Below are 13,957 nucleotides of genomic sequence, written 5' to 3' on the forward strand. Positions count from 1 at the left end.
TGCCTTTTGAACAGTCTGTTAACTTCTCTTTCCTGAATGGAGAGAGTCGTCTCTGTGTTGATGGCGGGGAGGAGGGGAGGGAACGGAGGGGGGAGGCCTTTAGTGTGGGAAGGGGTTGTCCAGGAAAGTCCAATTGTCTTTCAAATCGACAGTAGAACTCATTCAGGTCGTTGGCCAGGCGAGAGTTGTTAACGGTGTGGGGGGCTCTGGGCTTGTAGTTGGTGATCTGCCTGAGCCCTCTCCAGACAGAAGAAGTGTCGTTAGCAGAGAACTGTTGTTTTAGTCTCTCTGAGTACAGTCATTTAGCCTCTCTCACCTCCTTGCTAAACCTGTACTTCAACTCCTTGAAACTGTCTCTGTCCCCATTCCTCAACGTGCCCTCTTTATCCAACCTCAGCCTTATGAGTTTAGCTGTGAACCAGGGTTTGTTGTTGTTGAAGCTCACCCTGGTGCGTGTTGGTATACAGGAATCCTCACAGAAGCTGATGTATGATGTCACAACCTCTGTGAGCTCATCCAGACTATTGGTAGCAGTCGTGAACATATCCCAGTCAGTACAGTCCAAGCACGCTCGCAGATCCTCCAAAGCCTCACTGGTCCACTGCTTCGATGCACTCACAGCAAGTTTACAGAGCTTTAACTTCTGCCTGTATGCAGGAATCAGGTGGACCATGGCATGGTCAGAGTGACCCAGTGCTGCACGGGGGACCGCATGGTAGAAGATTTACTCCAGTTGATCGAGTATTTGGAAATATTAGAGAATTACATTTACATTCAGTCATTTAGCATACGCTTTTATCCAAAGCGAATTACAAGAGAGAGCTTTACAAAAAGTACATAGGTCAATGATGATAAACAACAAGATAGCCCCAAAAACATTGCGGGTAGCCAAAACATGAAGCATACATTGTAAAAAGTAAATAAGTGCCAATGGGTGGAACCAGAAGAGCATGTAGTTAAACAAATTTCAATTAAAGATCCTGTAAAGTGGAATTAAAAACGAGTTTCAAGTTCACCACACCACAGAATAATGTGTTATTAACTACCCATCCAAATTCGAATGAAAAAAAACACAGACAAGTATGTTAAATTAGGCTTTGAAATCGTAAGAAAATCAGCAGTCTTCTCTGTTTGAGACTGGGGGGGCGCCTGAAGGAGCTGAAGCTCAGCCCCCTCGCTGGAAGGTGCCGCCTCTCTCAAGTAAGCTACCTACGACCCAGATAATGGACGCTACGTCAAGCCGAACAAAACAGTATAGAATTAGAATATATTTGTTTAGTGAGTGAAACATACAGATGCATATAAATGAAATATTCCCCTGAGCTGTAACACAGGAGTAAACATTTACAGCAGAGACAGCAGACAGTGAGCTCTCCAACTTCTACTTCTAGCACATTAGCTACCATTTCACCAAAATACCATAATTCTACACCGAGTAGACTAATATCAAGTTAGCGGTTTGCACTAATTATAGCAGAGATACCTCTGGAAAAGTTATCTAGTATAATTATAACAAGCACACAGAACTGAGTGATGAACTGCTGGCGGCGGTGGATGGTCCAGGTGCGACCAGAGGATGAACGGCCGGGGGGGGGGGGCGATGCTCGGTACGGCTCCGTGCTGCAAGAGAAGCCGTGTGTTGGTGAACCCCGTCTGTCTTTGGTCCATGTTAAAACTGTCCGCCATGAAATGGTCAGTGGCACAGAGGCGGCTGTTGGAGTTTATCCGAAGCTTTCCATGAGCGTGGCTCTTCATAAAATCTATCCACCTATTTTTCCTTTAATTATCAACAGGGAACTTAAATGGCGTTGCAGCGCAGCTAGTTCTTGCATCCAGGGAAGATGCAGTTGCGGGTGGTGGGAGACATCCTGAAGCTAGCTAGCTAGCTAATGTAAGCTACAATAACAGTACAGCAGGAGGAGCCAGTCAGTGATCAGACGTAGATGGGGCGAAATGACGTAGATAGGGCATTTTTGGCTCTGCCCATTAAAACCTGATCTGAAAACGGAAGAGAAACTGTTCTTCGGTCTAACTCCACATTTCAGTGCGACAAAGTTTTAGCGCTTTGCAAATGCTTTCAGGAACTCATTTCACACGTATATAATGTACTTAGAAGCAAAACATGGAATTTACTTTACAGGATCTTTAAACAACATGATCCTCGAAAGTGCTAAAGTGTACCTGGAGGAAAGCAAGCAACAATAATATAATTCACAGCGAGTACAAAAAGTTAAATCAGTTACAACTAACCAACAAGTGCAGCAAGTCCTTCAATAAGTGTCATTGTGTTCCTGGAGGAAATAAACTAACATCTGACCCAACAAATCTTTCTTAACCCTTGTGTTATCTTCTGGTCATTCTGACCCATCAGTCATTGTGACCTACCGTCGTATTGCGACAACTTTACCGCATACAGAAACAAAGTGAAGCATTTTCTTTTAACCGTTGGGCTGTATCAGACCCTCCACATTGCAAAGGTTAAAAGAAAATGCTTTTTATTTGTTTTTGTATTGGGTAAAATTGGGTAAACACAACGATGGTTCATTGTGAACCGGGTCATGTGACCCGAAGGCAGCACAAGGGTTAAGTACCGTTGTACTCCCGGAACAAGTGCATCTTTAGCCTTTCCTTGAAGATGTAGAGACAGTCAGTATCTCTGATGGAGGTGGGGAGATGATTCCACCATTGGGGGGCCAGACAGGAAAAGAGCTTGGGTTGTGAGTGGGCGCTCTTGAGAGGTGGGACCACCAGACGGTTGTCCAAAGAAGACCATAGGTGGCTGGTGGGGGTGTAAGGCTGGACGAGAGACTGGATGTAGTCAGGTGCAGTACCGTTCCCGTTCATTTTAATGATGGGGATTCTTGTAGATGTAATGAATGATCAGCGTAAATGCTGATTTTGTGGTGTATGTTTAGTGTTTACATTTCTTTAATTTAACTGTTTTGACGGATGGCTGCTACTAATGGTTCAATGAAAATGGTGAATAGTGAAGGGGAGAGTGGGCATCCTTGTCAAGTCCCCCCGGTGCAGTGTGAAGCTACGTGATGTTAGTCCATTGATGATAACAGGGGCTTCCATTGGTGATAAGTGGCTCCATACGCTTCTTTGACTAATTCACTAATATATTGTTTTTGTTTTTCCTCAATTAATGTTTGAGCAAAAACAAAAAAGAACTACAGTTAGGTCCATAAATATTTGGACATTGACACAATTTTCATCATTTTGGCTCTGTATACCACCACAATGGATTTGAAATTAAACAATGAAGATGTGCTTTAAGTGCAGACTTTCAGCTTTAATTTCAGGGTATTTACATCCAAATCAGGTGAACGGTGTAGGAATTACAACACATTTGATATGTGGCCCCCCCTTTTTAAGGGACCAAAAGTAATTGGACAATTGGCTGCTCAGCTGTTCCATGGCCAGGTGTATGTTATTCCCTCATGGGAGTTCGTTATTTCATTGACAAGGAGCAGATAAAAGGTCTAGAGTTCATTTCAAGTATGATATTTGTGTTTGGAATCTGTTGCTGTCAACTCTCAATATGAAGTCCAAAGAGCAAAAAGCAAGCCATCGTTAGGCTGAAAAATCAAAACAAACCTATCAGAGAGATAGCAAAAACATTAAGTGTGGCCAAATCAACTGTTTGGTACATTCTTAAAAAGAAAGAACGCACTGGTGAGCTCAGCAACACCAAAAGACCCGGAAGACCACGGAAAACAACTGTGGTGGATGACAGAAGAATTATTTCCCTGGTTGTTCTGCAATGGCCAAGTCAATCACCTGACCTAAATCCAATTGAGCATGCATTTCACTTGCTAAAGACAAAACTGAAGGGAAAATGCCCCAAGAACAAGCAGGAACTGAAGACAGTTGCAGTAGAGGCCTGGCAGAGCATCACCAGGGACGAAACCCAGCGTCTGGTGATGTCTATGGGTTCCAGACTTCAGGCTGTCATTGACTGCAAAGGATTTGCAACCAAGTATTAAAAGTGACAATTAGATTTATGATTATGTTAGTTTGTCCAATTATTTTTGGTCCCTTAAAAAGGGGGGGGGGGGCACATATCAAATGTGTTGTAATTCCTACACCGTTAACCTGATTTGGATGTAAATACCCTGAAATTAAAGCTGAAAGTCTGCACTTCAAGCACATCTTGATTGTTTCATTTCAAATCCATTGTGGTGGTATACAGAGCCAAAATTATGAAAATTGTGTCAATGTCCAAATATTTATGGACCTAACTGTATGTTTGCAGTGTAGATATGGCAAGTTCTCCCAATCAAGATGGGACTTCTGAAGCTATTATAAATGTATCTATGAATAAATACTGGTATTTTGGTGGTCAGTCAGTGTATGCAGTAAAGTTCTGCCACAGATATCATTACACAAAGTATTTTATTGTAAATGTTCACAATTCTACATGTGTGGTTATTGTCTTGAAAAAAGGTGATAATTGAAGGTAACAAAAATAAATACATTTGTGGTGTAGACAGAGATATGTCAAGATCATACTGAAATACTATAAATTGGATTGGATCAGCTACTGGGGTCACATGATTTGACAAGAAGACACAGGTTTCCTGTTTTCACAGTTTGCTACATCCGTATCCACAGATAAGAGTTTCTATACTTAATCTAAATGTAATTTTCTCTCTCTTAAAATAGTCCATATAATCTGTTTAAGACAACATGTATTACGACATGAAGCTTGATTATGACAGTATAACAACTGTGTTACACAAGTGAATTTGATAGATAATCTCTATAGCAGAGCTATAAACAGCGATAAACCCAGAGAAAAACGTTAAAAACATTTACAGGTTATGCTGACATCATGGACAACCAAATTTATGGCAATAGCTCATTCAACATTACTGCCTTACTGAACATACAACTAATCATAATTCTTTTTTTAAAACTAGGTAGAGGTTGCTGCTGAATACAATTCTCCAATATAATGTGGATAGGAAGAGACAGGGACATGGTCACAAAACACAGGAAACATCATTGTCAAAGTACTGAGTCTCTGTTAGATTGTCATGGTATACACAACAAGAAACACACACTTATAACAGCTTCCTGTAACAATCATGTTCTTTGTCTATCACTCTCATTCACTCTCTGGTGCCCTATTCAGTTCTAGCTCCCTCTCTCTCTCTCTAGACAGTAAAATGGCTGTTAACCAGAAGAAAGACAGGTTTAAACTAGACTATAAAAACTAAAATCACTTAGAAAAAAATACTGTTCCATTTGTACCCCTGACATTATACTTCTGGTCTATAGACAAACAGTTTCAGATGCTTAAATCTGAGTAAAAACTATACAACAAAAACAAAAGAAACGTAAAGTAATTTGTGTCTTAAACACCTACAGTGGTCTTGGAAAAATATGTGTGGAAAGCTCCCTCTGTGTTGAAATAGAAAAAAAGTGCCTGGGCGAGGGCCACAGTGTCAGTGGTTATAATAGGCCCAATCTGGAAGAGGACAGTTCATAGTTGCTCGAAACTCCTTCATGTAGTTTGGTCTCAATGTTCATTCATCTGACCGCGGGGCCTCTCTTAAAGCAGTTCAGAGTGGCCTGTGACAAAAACATTTCTGTCTTCTGAGAGGCGGTGTTCCAGGTATACCAGTCCTTATGCAAGGCTCCTCTGTCTGGGCTTGATCCTGGGGTACAGCTGCAGTAGAGAAGAATGGAAGTCAACATGCAATTGATACATTGTATCAAATCATTGTCAGTCTTACTGATTTCCTCAGCTTAGGTCATAGGGACCCAGTCTTCTCGTGTCTCTCATGTAGCTGGTAGGAGTTTACTTCTGGTACATAATATCATAATTCCAAACCTTGTCTAATACTGCTAAACTACTTAGATATTTTAGAATGTTGAGCAAAACATAAGGAAGGCATTTTAACATCTGACAATGGGGGGGAAACTATATGGAACATGTTTTTTTGATCTGTAATTTTTCCATAATCTTCCTGGTTTTATTAGGTGTGCTCAAGCCCTCAGCGAGCACAACCATTGTTTTCTCTCATATATATATATTATTATTTCTTTTCACACCCCTAAGGATCCCTCAATATTTGGACTAAATAGACAACGTCAGTGTCAAAAGGTTCATCTTGTTAGCGATTACATTGTTTCTATTGGGATTTACGTTCTGTTGCACGGTTTAGACTTGAATTAAGTTTTTGTGGCAAAAAGTGCCTTGTGTGGCACAAGGGAACTCAGTGCTAGCCTAGTGTCACAACACATCACACATTAGCAACGACGCATAGATATGACGTTCTAGTAAGACAGACAGCGATATCAGCGAGACCTCAGCATTAGTACCGTAGCTGAAAGTCTTGGAAAGTTTAGGCTATGTACCTACAAACATGTCTTAATCTGCTAGACAAGTGGGTTCCCCTTTGTTCTTTTGGTGAGCAGTCTCACGAGCCCTACTTATCCGGCGTCATGGAGCCAACCAGTTAAATAGTTATTTTGCACTTGCGTTGCTACCTGCATATACCTACAGCTGGCAACTGTGCTCTGTTTTGCTCCTAGATTCAGACCTAGCCCCGGTAAATTGTACAGCTAGCTAACTACTACACTTCTGTTGTGTGGGAAGCGCAGGAAATACAGGAGCACACCCCACAATTTCCCCAGAAATTGTACCCTCTCTAGTTTGTACTGTTCCCACTTTCTTTGAACTAGATAACATTAGAATTGTTTGTGGACTCTGCTGAACCCTTATATGGGGACTTCATGGAAAATCGTCAAACACTGCAGAGACATTTGTAAGTGTTTACCAAGTGGTGACCAGAGTTTAGGGAATTCAAGCCAGGCATAGTGATTGTAAATGGAGAAAACACTCACTCAGATATTTTTAGCAGCGGGCGCGAAGGGTTTAATTTTACATGGGTGGTGAGCGTGTGCGGAATGTAACATTTGAAATAATTTTTCAAATATTAAATAAAATGACACTTGACTGCAAAACACAAGTTTACAACACATTTAGCATCCCAATCTGATGGCTTTGTTTCTTCTCTTCACTCATCTCTTACAGCCCTTTTACTTGCTCCACGCTTCTCTCCTGTTCCACTACTTCTGCCTGTCTACTTGTATAATAAGGTTACATTTGAGAATGAGTATCTTAAATAAACATTGTTGGCAATTATTTTATTCATTATTTATGAATTAATGTTTCTGTTTTTATGATTCATTGAGTTTGCTAGCTTAGTAGCTAGTTAGCTAGCACTTCACTAGCTGGAACATTTTTGGGTTCTGCTGCCAACAAGCACAGTAATATATCTCATCTGTGAAAGGTTTACCTGTGGTATACCATCAATATACAACGACTGTCAATCAGATTTTGAGTTTGGAAATAGCCATTGTATACACAATGTCACAATATATTGTCCTTATTAATAAGTTGATATTGAGGGGGTATAAGGGAAAAACTTGCCCGGGGCGCCAAATGTGCTAGGACCGCCACTGCTGGTAACGTAATCCTATCCTGTGCCCTGTTTGTCATTGCCTGAGGAGAATATGCTTTGCTGTACTTGGTCTGTTGTTCATTTGGTTGTCGTGACTTTGCAAGAGATTGACGTTCTGTCATTGTGCCAGTTGCGAAGTTTAAAAGTGACTTTGTTTGAGTTCAGTGGAATGGACATCTCTAAAGTCATGTACTTGCGAAAACATGACATTCCATATAATTCTGAACAGCGGTGGCAATGATTTATGTACATAAAGCAGCCACTGAACTGGGTGGTCAGGGGTCACTACGCTCTGAGACTCACCCCAAGGAGATTTCGGGGGATGTAGCCCTCCGCATCACCAGCACGTGCCCACCACCACTCAACCTCGTCCTCGTCCTCCCTGCGGATAATAGTCATGCAGTCACCCTCACGGAACGCCAACTCGTCAAGGTTCTCGTTGCCGTAGTCCCAAAGGCCATAGACCACACCCCTGTTCATGATGCCCATCTTCTCCTGCACACCTGGGGGGTTGAAGCAGAGAGGGGTGAGGTTGGCATGGTCCATGATCAAATTCTCACACATGTACATCCACTAAACTACGCAGTTATGTCATAAGTGACACTTTAAAAGAGTTCAGTACAATTTTATAAAACTTTTGGAGCGCACCTCGAAAAAAGATTTGTGACATGTTTTAAAATTTTACAAATAATAAAGCGAGACGTTACACTAAATCTTTATCTTTTGAATTACATGTTTGTAATACAATGTTTGGAAAGGAGTTTACATTTGTACGTTGTAAAGCTCAGGGAAACCATTGTTCACTGAAACATTTATGCACATACATACTTTCAACAGAGCACCAAAACGTTTGCATATACAGTATGCACACCGCACCACTGTTAGTGGCCCAGATAAGCAAAGAGAGAACCAGAGAAGATTAATGATGACTGATCTCCACTGACCATAGAGGAACTGGGAGCACTGTGTGTAGCCCTCCTCCATCTCCTCACACTTGTCCGCTGCTGTCTGCATGTCGCTGTAGGTCATGGCGAACACGGCCGCCCCCGACTCCACCAGGAACTTACACACCTGCACGTTGTTGCATGAGGCTGCGCAGTGCAGGGGGGTCCTGGGGTGCAAAATACAGAGGAATAGGGACAAATTTAATGTTAAAAGGGAAGTATATTAAAAAACAATATAATAGACACACTGATGTGATATTTATAATCATCAAGTGTGACAGGACCTGGTATTTTGGTCCTCAAGTAGTGAAAATTGTTGTATGTTTGTTGATTTTTGCTTATTTGAAAGATTATTTGAAATCAGTTAGAAGAGACATGCCTTAACCAACCTACTTTACAGATTATGAGTATTCTGTGACCTTAAAATTTTTGTTTATTCTATTGAGTGACTTTTTTAACGCTTCAACTTTAACATCATATATATATATTTTTTTTTAAAGGTTTTGCGTTCTAGTATGATTCGAAAAATGCCGACATGCAGACTTATTTCCCAGCTCCAGTCACATATGTTGTTTCAACAACAGCAGAAACAATGCAGAGTAAGTGAAGTTGCTTTCAACTCACCACCCGTCGCTATCAGCTGCGTTGACATTAACACCGAACTGCACCAGGAACTTCACAATCTCCGTGTGTCCGGCACAAACAGCATTATGGAGAGCAGTAATGCCCTCATCATTGGGCAGGCTTGGATCCTCTACCTGGCAGAGAAAGAAAGAGAGAGAAATGTTAAGATATATTCTACTGTAAAATACACTCTCACATCGAACCTCTCATTCCAAAATCATTGGAATTAATACATAGTTGGTCCCCATTTTTCTTCTACATTATACCAGCTTTCACTTTTCTGCTATAACTGTAGTAATGACTATGATTTTGGAATATGAGGTCCAACAAGCAGATATCCACATTATATTAATCTATAGTACATAAAGAACACATTTCTACACGCATATACATAAATATACATAGAGAGGGGAATAATAAGTAAGTAGCGAGTACAGAAAAGATCCAGCATAACTCTAGGTTAACCATACAACGCACTGCTATTAATATCTCGGAACTGACATTCGTATCCACTGTGTCTCACCTCGTAGATGATCCTCTGGACTAAGTCGTACTCCCCCTCCAGGGACGAGTCCAGCAGCAGCGCTAGGGGATTGAACTTCACCCGCATGCTGTGGTCGATGCGCTCCGAGCCCGACTTACGTAGGTTAGTCCGCTTGCCCTGCACGTGCCAACACACACACAGTCACACACGGGTGAGAAGAGCGCTCTGCAGCCATCAAGAAGCGCCCAGGGGCCAGGCTGTGGATGATAACTTGTGTAGTCCTGTCTCAGGTCTGACCACCAACGCAGAGCGCTGGGTCCCACACACACACACACTCCAGGTGGAGGTTGAAAGGTAACTGACTCATTCCAGCTAAGGGCTCACTATCGAACCGACTGACCAATAGAACAGGGGTGGAAACTGACTAGTCTCGCTGAACATCATCCCCAAGCCGATTACTTCCCATAAAACTAAAAACCCCTTTGGGTCCTTTGCAAAGGGGAGGGGGCCAATAAGGTTTGGTGAGGGGGGTGGGGGGCAGAAATGGGCCACAACATTCATATCCCTCTGGGCCCCGGGGAAGAATCCCTGGTGGTAAACCCTCTTATGAAGGGGATTGATAGAGGCATTAAGGGAATAATGGAGTTTATTTACCGGATTGGTAATGACGCCATCATATCTGGTGTTAGACGTGTGTGTGTGTGGGAGGGGGAGGGCGTGTCATCCGATAATGCAGAATTAAACAGGACCCGCCTCTTTCCAAAACAATACATCTACTGATAAGTTATATAACAGTGGGAAGAGAGGGGGTTGACCTTGGTGACAGCAAGGCCAGGACTGGTGGCCATGTTAGGTCTGGACCAGCACAACAACCCATGACCCTTTCTGGTCCTGACAAACAACATGTGAAGGAACACGCACACTAAGCTGTGAGAGTACAGGCTAGGGGCTCAGGACTGGCACGGGGAACTGCTATGTACTCAGTACATCACTGAACGCTAGCAGTGTATCTGAATAAGGACGAGTATTCTGATTGACTGAAGCTTTAGAAATCATTGAACTCAGAAGGAACAAACACTCTGGTACCCCAAACACACAAACATGAACAGGACATGGCCTACCGGTGGCAGTGTGATCTGTCCTGTGACCTCCGGGGCCTTCATGTTGAAGGTGTCCTCCCCCAGAGCCTCCTGTTCAGCCCCACTGGGGTAGGGGGGTGGGGGGTAGGGAGGGAACTCCTCTATGAAGGACTCTGGTGGAGTGGGCGGGTTGGAAGGTGGTGGATTGGAAGGTACGGGCTCCTCAACGCTGGCCATTGTGGGCGGTAGGGGGAAGAGGACATCTTCGGGCCTGGGGGCAGGGTGTGATGGGGGAGGAGGGGGAATGATGTCCTCTGTGTCTGTCTCCGGAATTACCGTGGGGGGGGTCTGCTCGGCCGGGACTGGGGTGGCATTCGGTTCCGGGGTGGGGATATAAACCCCCTCTTGCGTCACTCCTGATTGGCTGCTCTCCCCGCCAGCCTGGGGTCCCGGGATGGCAGGCCCTGCCTCGCCTTCTCGTTCCCCTTCTCCTGGATAGGTGGGCGTAGTGGGCGTGGTGACGGTGGTTTCCATAGCAGCCAGTGTGGTCTTCTGGTAGAGGAGTTTCTGGATGTTGGGCCCCGCAGGGCCCTCGGGCTCTGTGATGGAGCTGCGTTTCTTCAGGGGCCGGGGGGCGTTGTAGAGCTTCTTCCGGAGGGCCTCCAGATCCCCGTCGCTCTGGTGGCGGTAGGGGTTGGAGATGAAGGGCAGCAGCTTGGTGGGGCTGAGGGGCCGTGGAATGCGCTCCGCCTCCGGCTGGCCCTCGCCCGTAGGGCCTCCGGCCTGTGGGACAGCGTGGTCCACCTCAGCCTCTGGGCCGGGAGAGGGACGATCCAGATAGGGGTTCTCTGGGTGCTGGGAACCACCGCCTGGGATCACAGGCTTGCCGTACACTGAACACACAGACAGAAAATAGGTCAGAATTTGTAAAAACGACTGTATATTATTCAATTTCCTGCGAGTGAACATCGACTGAGCAAGCTGTTTGATAAAATAGAATGTATTGTTCTGAGAAGATCTGCCTGACAGTACACAGCTTCAGAGTTTCTAAACATAATTCTGCCTGAAGAAGACAGGTGGAGCAGATGGCTACGCTCCTGACCACCTAGCTAGCCAGTGGTGTGTGAATCTGCTCTTGTATGAGTGTGACAATACACAGTACTTCTGTATGCTTGTGTGCAATAGTGTGAGTGGTTTCTGGCTGAGCCAGAAAAGACTCAGGACCAACAGACAGGAGAACATCTGCATGTCTGTATGTATATGGGGTAATGTGTGTGTATGTGTGTATGTAAAGTGGGTTAGCATAACTTAATGTTTAATTTTAAGTCTTGGATGGATCTCTCAACTTACAAGCTTTCAAATTTGATTCCCATAATGGTGCTTGAAGATTCATATAATGGAGCTTTTCTTAGTAAAGGAGTGACAATGTAGCAAAGGAGTAGGTGTACAAAATAGCATAGTAGCAGATAGCTAGGTAGCGCACAGGAAGTATGAGTTTTTTTAGTTGTTCTTACCACTAACAAAGCCGTTACCCCGGCTCTGGGAGCGGGAGAGAACCCCCTGCACCACCGGGGGGTAACTCTTCCCTGGGATGGGCTGCTGGGTGTACATGGAGTAGATGGAGCTGGCAGCCAGGGTCTGGGGCTTCCTCAGGCTCTGGCCTTGGCCGGAGCCCTCCTTGGAGGAGGGCAGCTCCGGGGTGAAGGGTCTGACCGTTGCGGCAGGAGGTGGGTCCTGCTTGGAAGGCAGGGGAAGGGTTTGGCTCTGGGATGAGGGCAGGGGAGTGCGAGACGGGGGCCTCTGGGCGTGGGGACCTTGAGGCTTGGCTTTGGGGAAGGTTCCGGTGTTGAGGCCTGGTTTGCCATAGGGGCCGCCAGGGGGGCCTTTGGGTTTACTGGGGACCGGGGGGGGCACCTTAACCGGGCCCTTGGCAGCAGACTGGGGAGGGAGCAGAACAGGAAAGGAGAAGATAAGATGACAATCAGCCTGGCTTTTAGATGCTCTTCTTTGGTGATTTACAATAACTCTTCAAATGCCATAAGTATGAACAAACTCAATTCAAGGCTAATTAGGTAAGGACCTATGTTAATGAGCAACAACAAACAATATGTGGCCAAGATCCAGAATTTCTATCCTATTTCAATGGTGGGTTTCCCAATCTCGTCATTGGCCTGCTTCATCCTAACCCCAGTTTTAATAGCTGTAATCTATTTAAAAAGTCCCTTTGTGATAAACATTGCCACTTGCCAACTCATGGAATCAGTGTGTGTATGTGGAGCTGCTTTAATTCTTGCCATAAGCCTGTTTAGGAACCACACCTGACCTGATGTGTGTGGGAGCAGAGTTCTCACCTGGGCGTCCCTGACAAGATCATCGCTACTCTGGTTCTTGCGAAGGGACGTAGCTGGCAACTCTGTGGGCTCAAACATGGAGAAGGGGCGCACCCGCCTGTCCCTCTTCTGCACCTCATTCTCATCTGTGGGCGCACATACACACAACCATAAACTTCCAAAAATGCATGTGGAACATGTGGTGTGTTGTCGTGTCCAGTGTGTATGAGGGTGTACATGTATGTGTATGTGGAGGGCTACCTTGCTCTGAGTTGGGGCTGGGGTGGGAGGTCATTCTGGGTAGTGTGGAGGCAGAACCATGGCTAGTGATGTTAGACTCAGAACCTGGGGGACCCCACTCTGACAGCTTGGCTGACAGAGAGAGAGAGAGAGATAGAAGTTGGATTTTAAAGACATACACTGATGAAAGAGGCTGTCCCACATGATGATTTGGATGGACTGTATTGGTTACTGACTCAAATATTGAATAGCTTTTGCCTCACCCTAAAACACACACATGCGCACACACACACACACACGTCCTGATGCGACCATTTACAGTCCAGGTAACGCATTTGTTAAATTTGACCCATTTAGAAATGACATACAGCATGAAATCAACAAACCTGCTCAAACAGATGGGCAGCGCAACCAAACAAACATGACGAAGGGAGAAAAGCCGATGAAAATACCAGACCTTTTCCTATTTTTGTTCCAAGCACCTACGTACCTCGAAGAACAAGCAAGCAACACCCACACGTCCTATATGACGAAGATGACACACATCACACAAGGAGAGATAATACCTTTTCTCTTGGCCCGCAGCTCTTTCAGAGGCTTAAGCAAGAACATGGCTTCTACAGAGGACACAAGAGAAAAAAAAAAAAAAAAAAACACCAGAGAAAAAGCAGAGGTGTCTTAGATCTCCAGACCTCCAGTAGCTCTACACATCCTCTATGTCAGGATCCCCGGGGCAAGCATCCCAGGTGGGGGGCCGGGCAGGGCGGGCGGGCAGAGA

General features: G+C 44.6%; 1 protein-coding gene across 5 annotated transcripts in view; it reads right to left on the bottom strand.

The window, feature by feature from the left end:
• Window positions 1–4,379: 4,379 nt before the first annotated feature.
• The window catches only part of tp53bp2a (tumor protein p53 binding protein, 2a), a 28,980-nt gene continuing 19,402 nt past the window's right edge, over window positions 4,380–13,957 (bottom strand). For all 5 annotated transcript variants that reach the window (XM_067236131.1, XM_067236130.1, XM_067236128.1 and 2 more), the window contains 9 exons: window positions 13,201–13,311; window positions 12,961–13,085; window positions 12,124–12,547; window positions 10,652–11,502; window positions 9,570–9,707; window positions 9,047–9,180; window positions 8,423–8,589; window positions 7,782–7,981; window positions 4,380–5,677 (listed from right to left, as the gene is read on the bottom strand). In XM_067236131.1, coding sequence (XP_067092232.1) covers window positions 5,636–5,677; window positions 7,782–7,981; window positions 8,423–8,589; window positions 9,047–9,180; window positions 9,570–9,707; window positions 10,652–11,502; window positions 12,124–12,547; window positions 12,961–13,085; window positions 13,201–13,311 — 2,192 coding nt within the window. In that variant the 3' untranslated portion in view covers window positions 4,380–5,635. The remainder of the gene's footprint in view (window positions 5,678–7,781; window positions 7,982–8,422; window positions 8,590–9,046; window positions 9,181–9,569; window positions 9,708–10,651; window positions 11,503–12,123; window positions 12,548–12,960; window positions 13,086–13,200; window positions 13,312–13,957) is intronic.

Source organism: Osmerus mordax, chromosome 5 (assembly GCF_038355195.1).
Source record: "Osmerus mordax isolate fOsmMor3 chromosome 5, fOsmMor3.pri, whole genome shotgun sequence".
NCBI classification, from domain to species: domain Eukaryota; kingdom Metazoa; phylum Chordata; class Actinopteri; order Osmeriformes; family Osmeridae; genus Osmerus; species Osmerus mordax.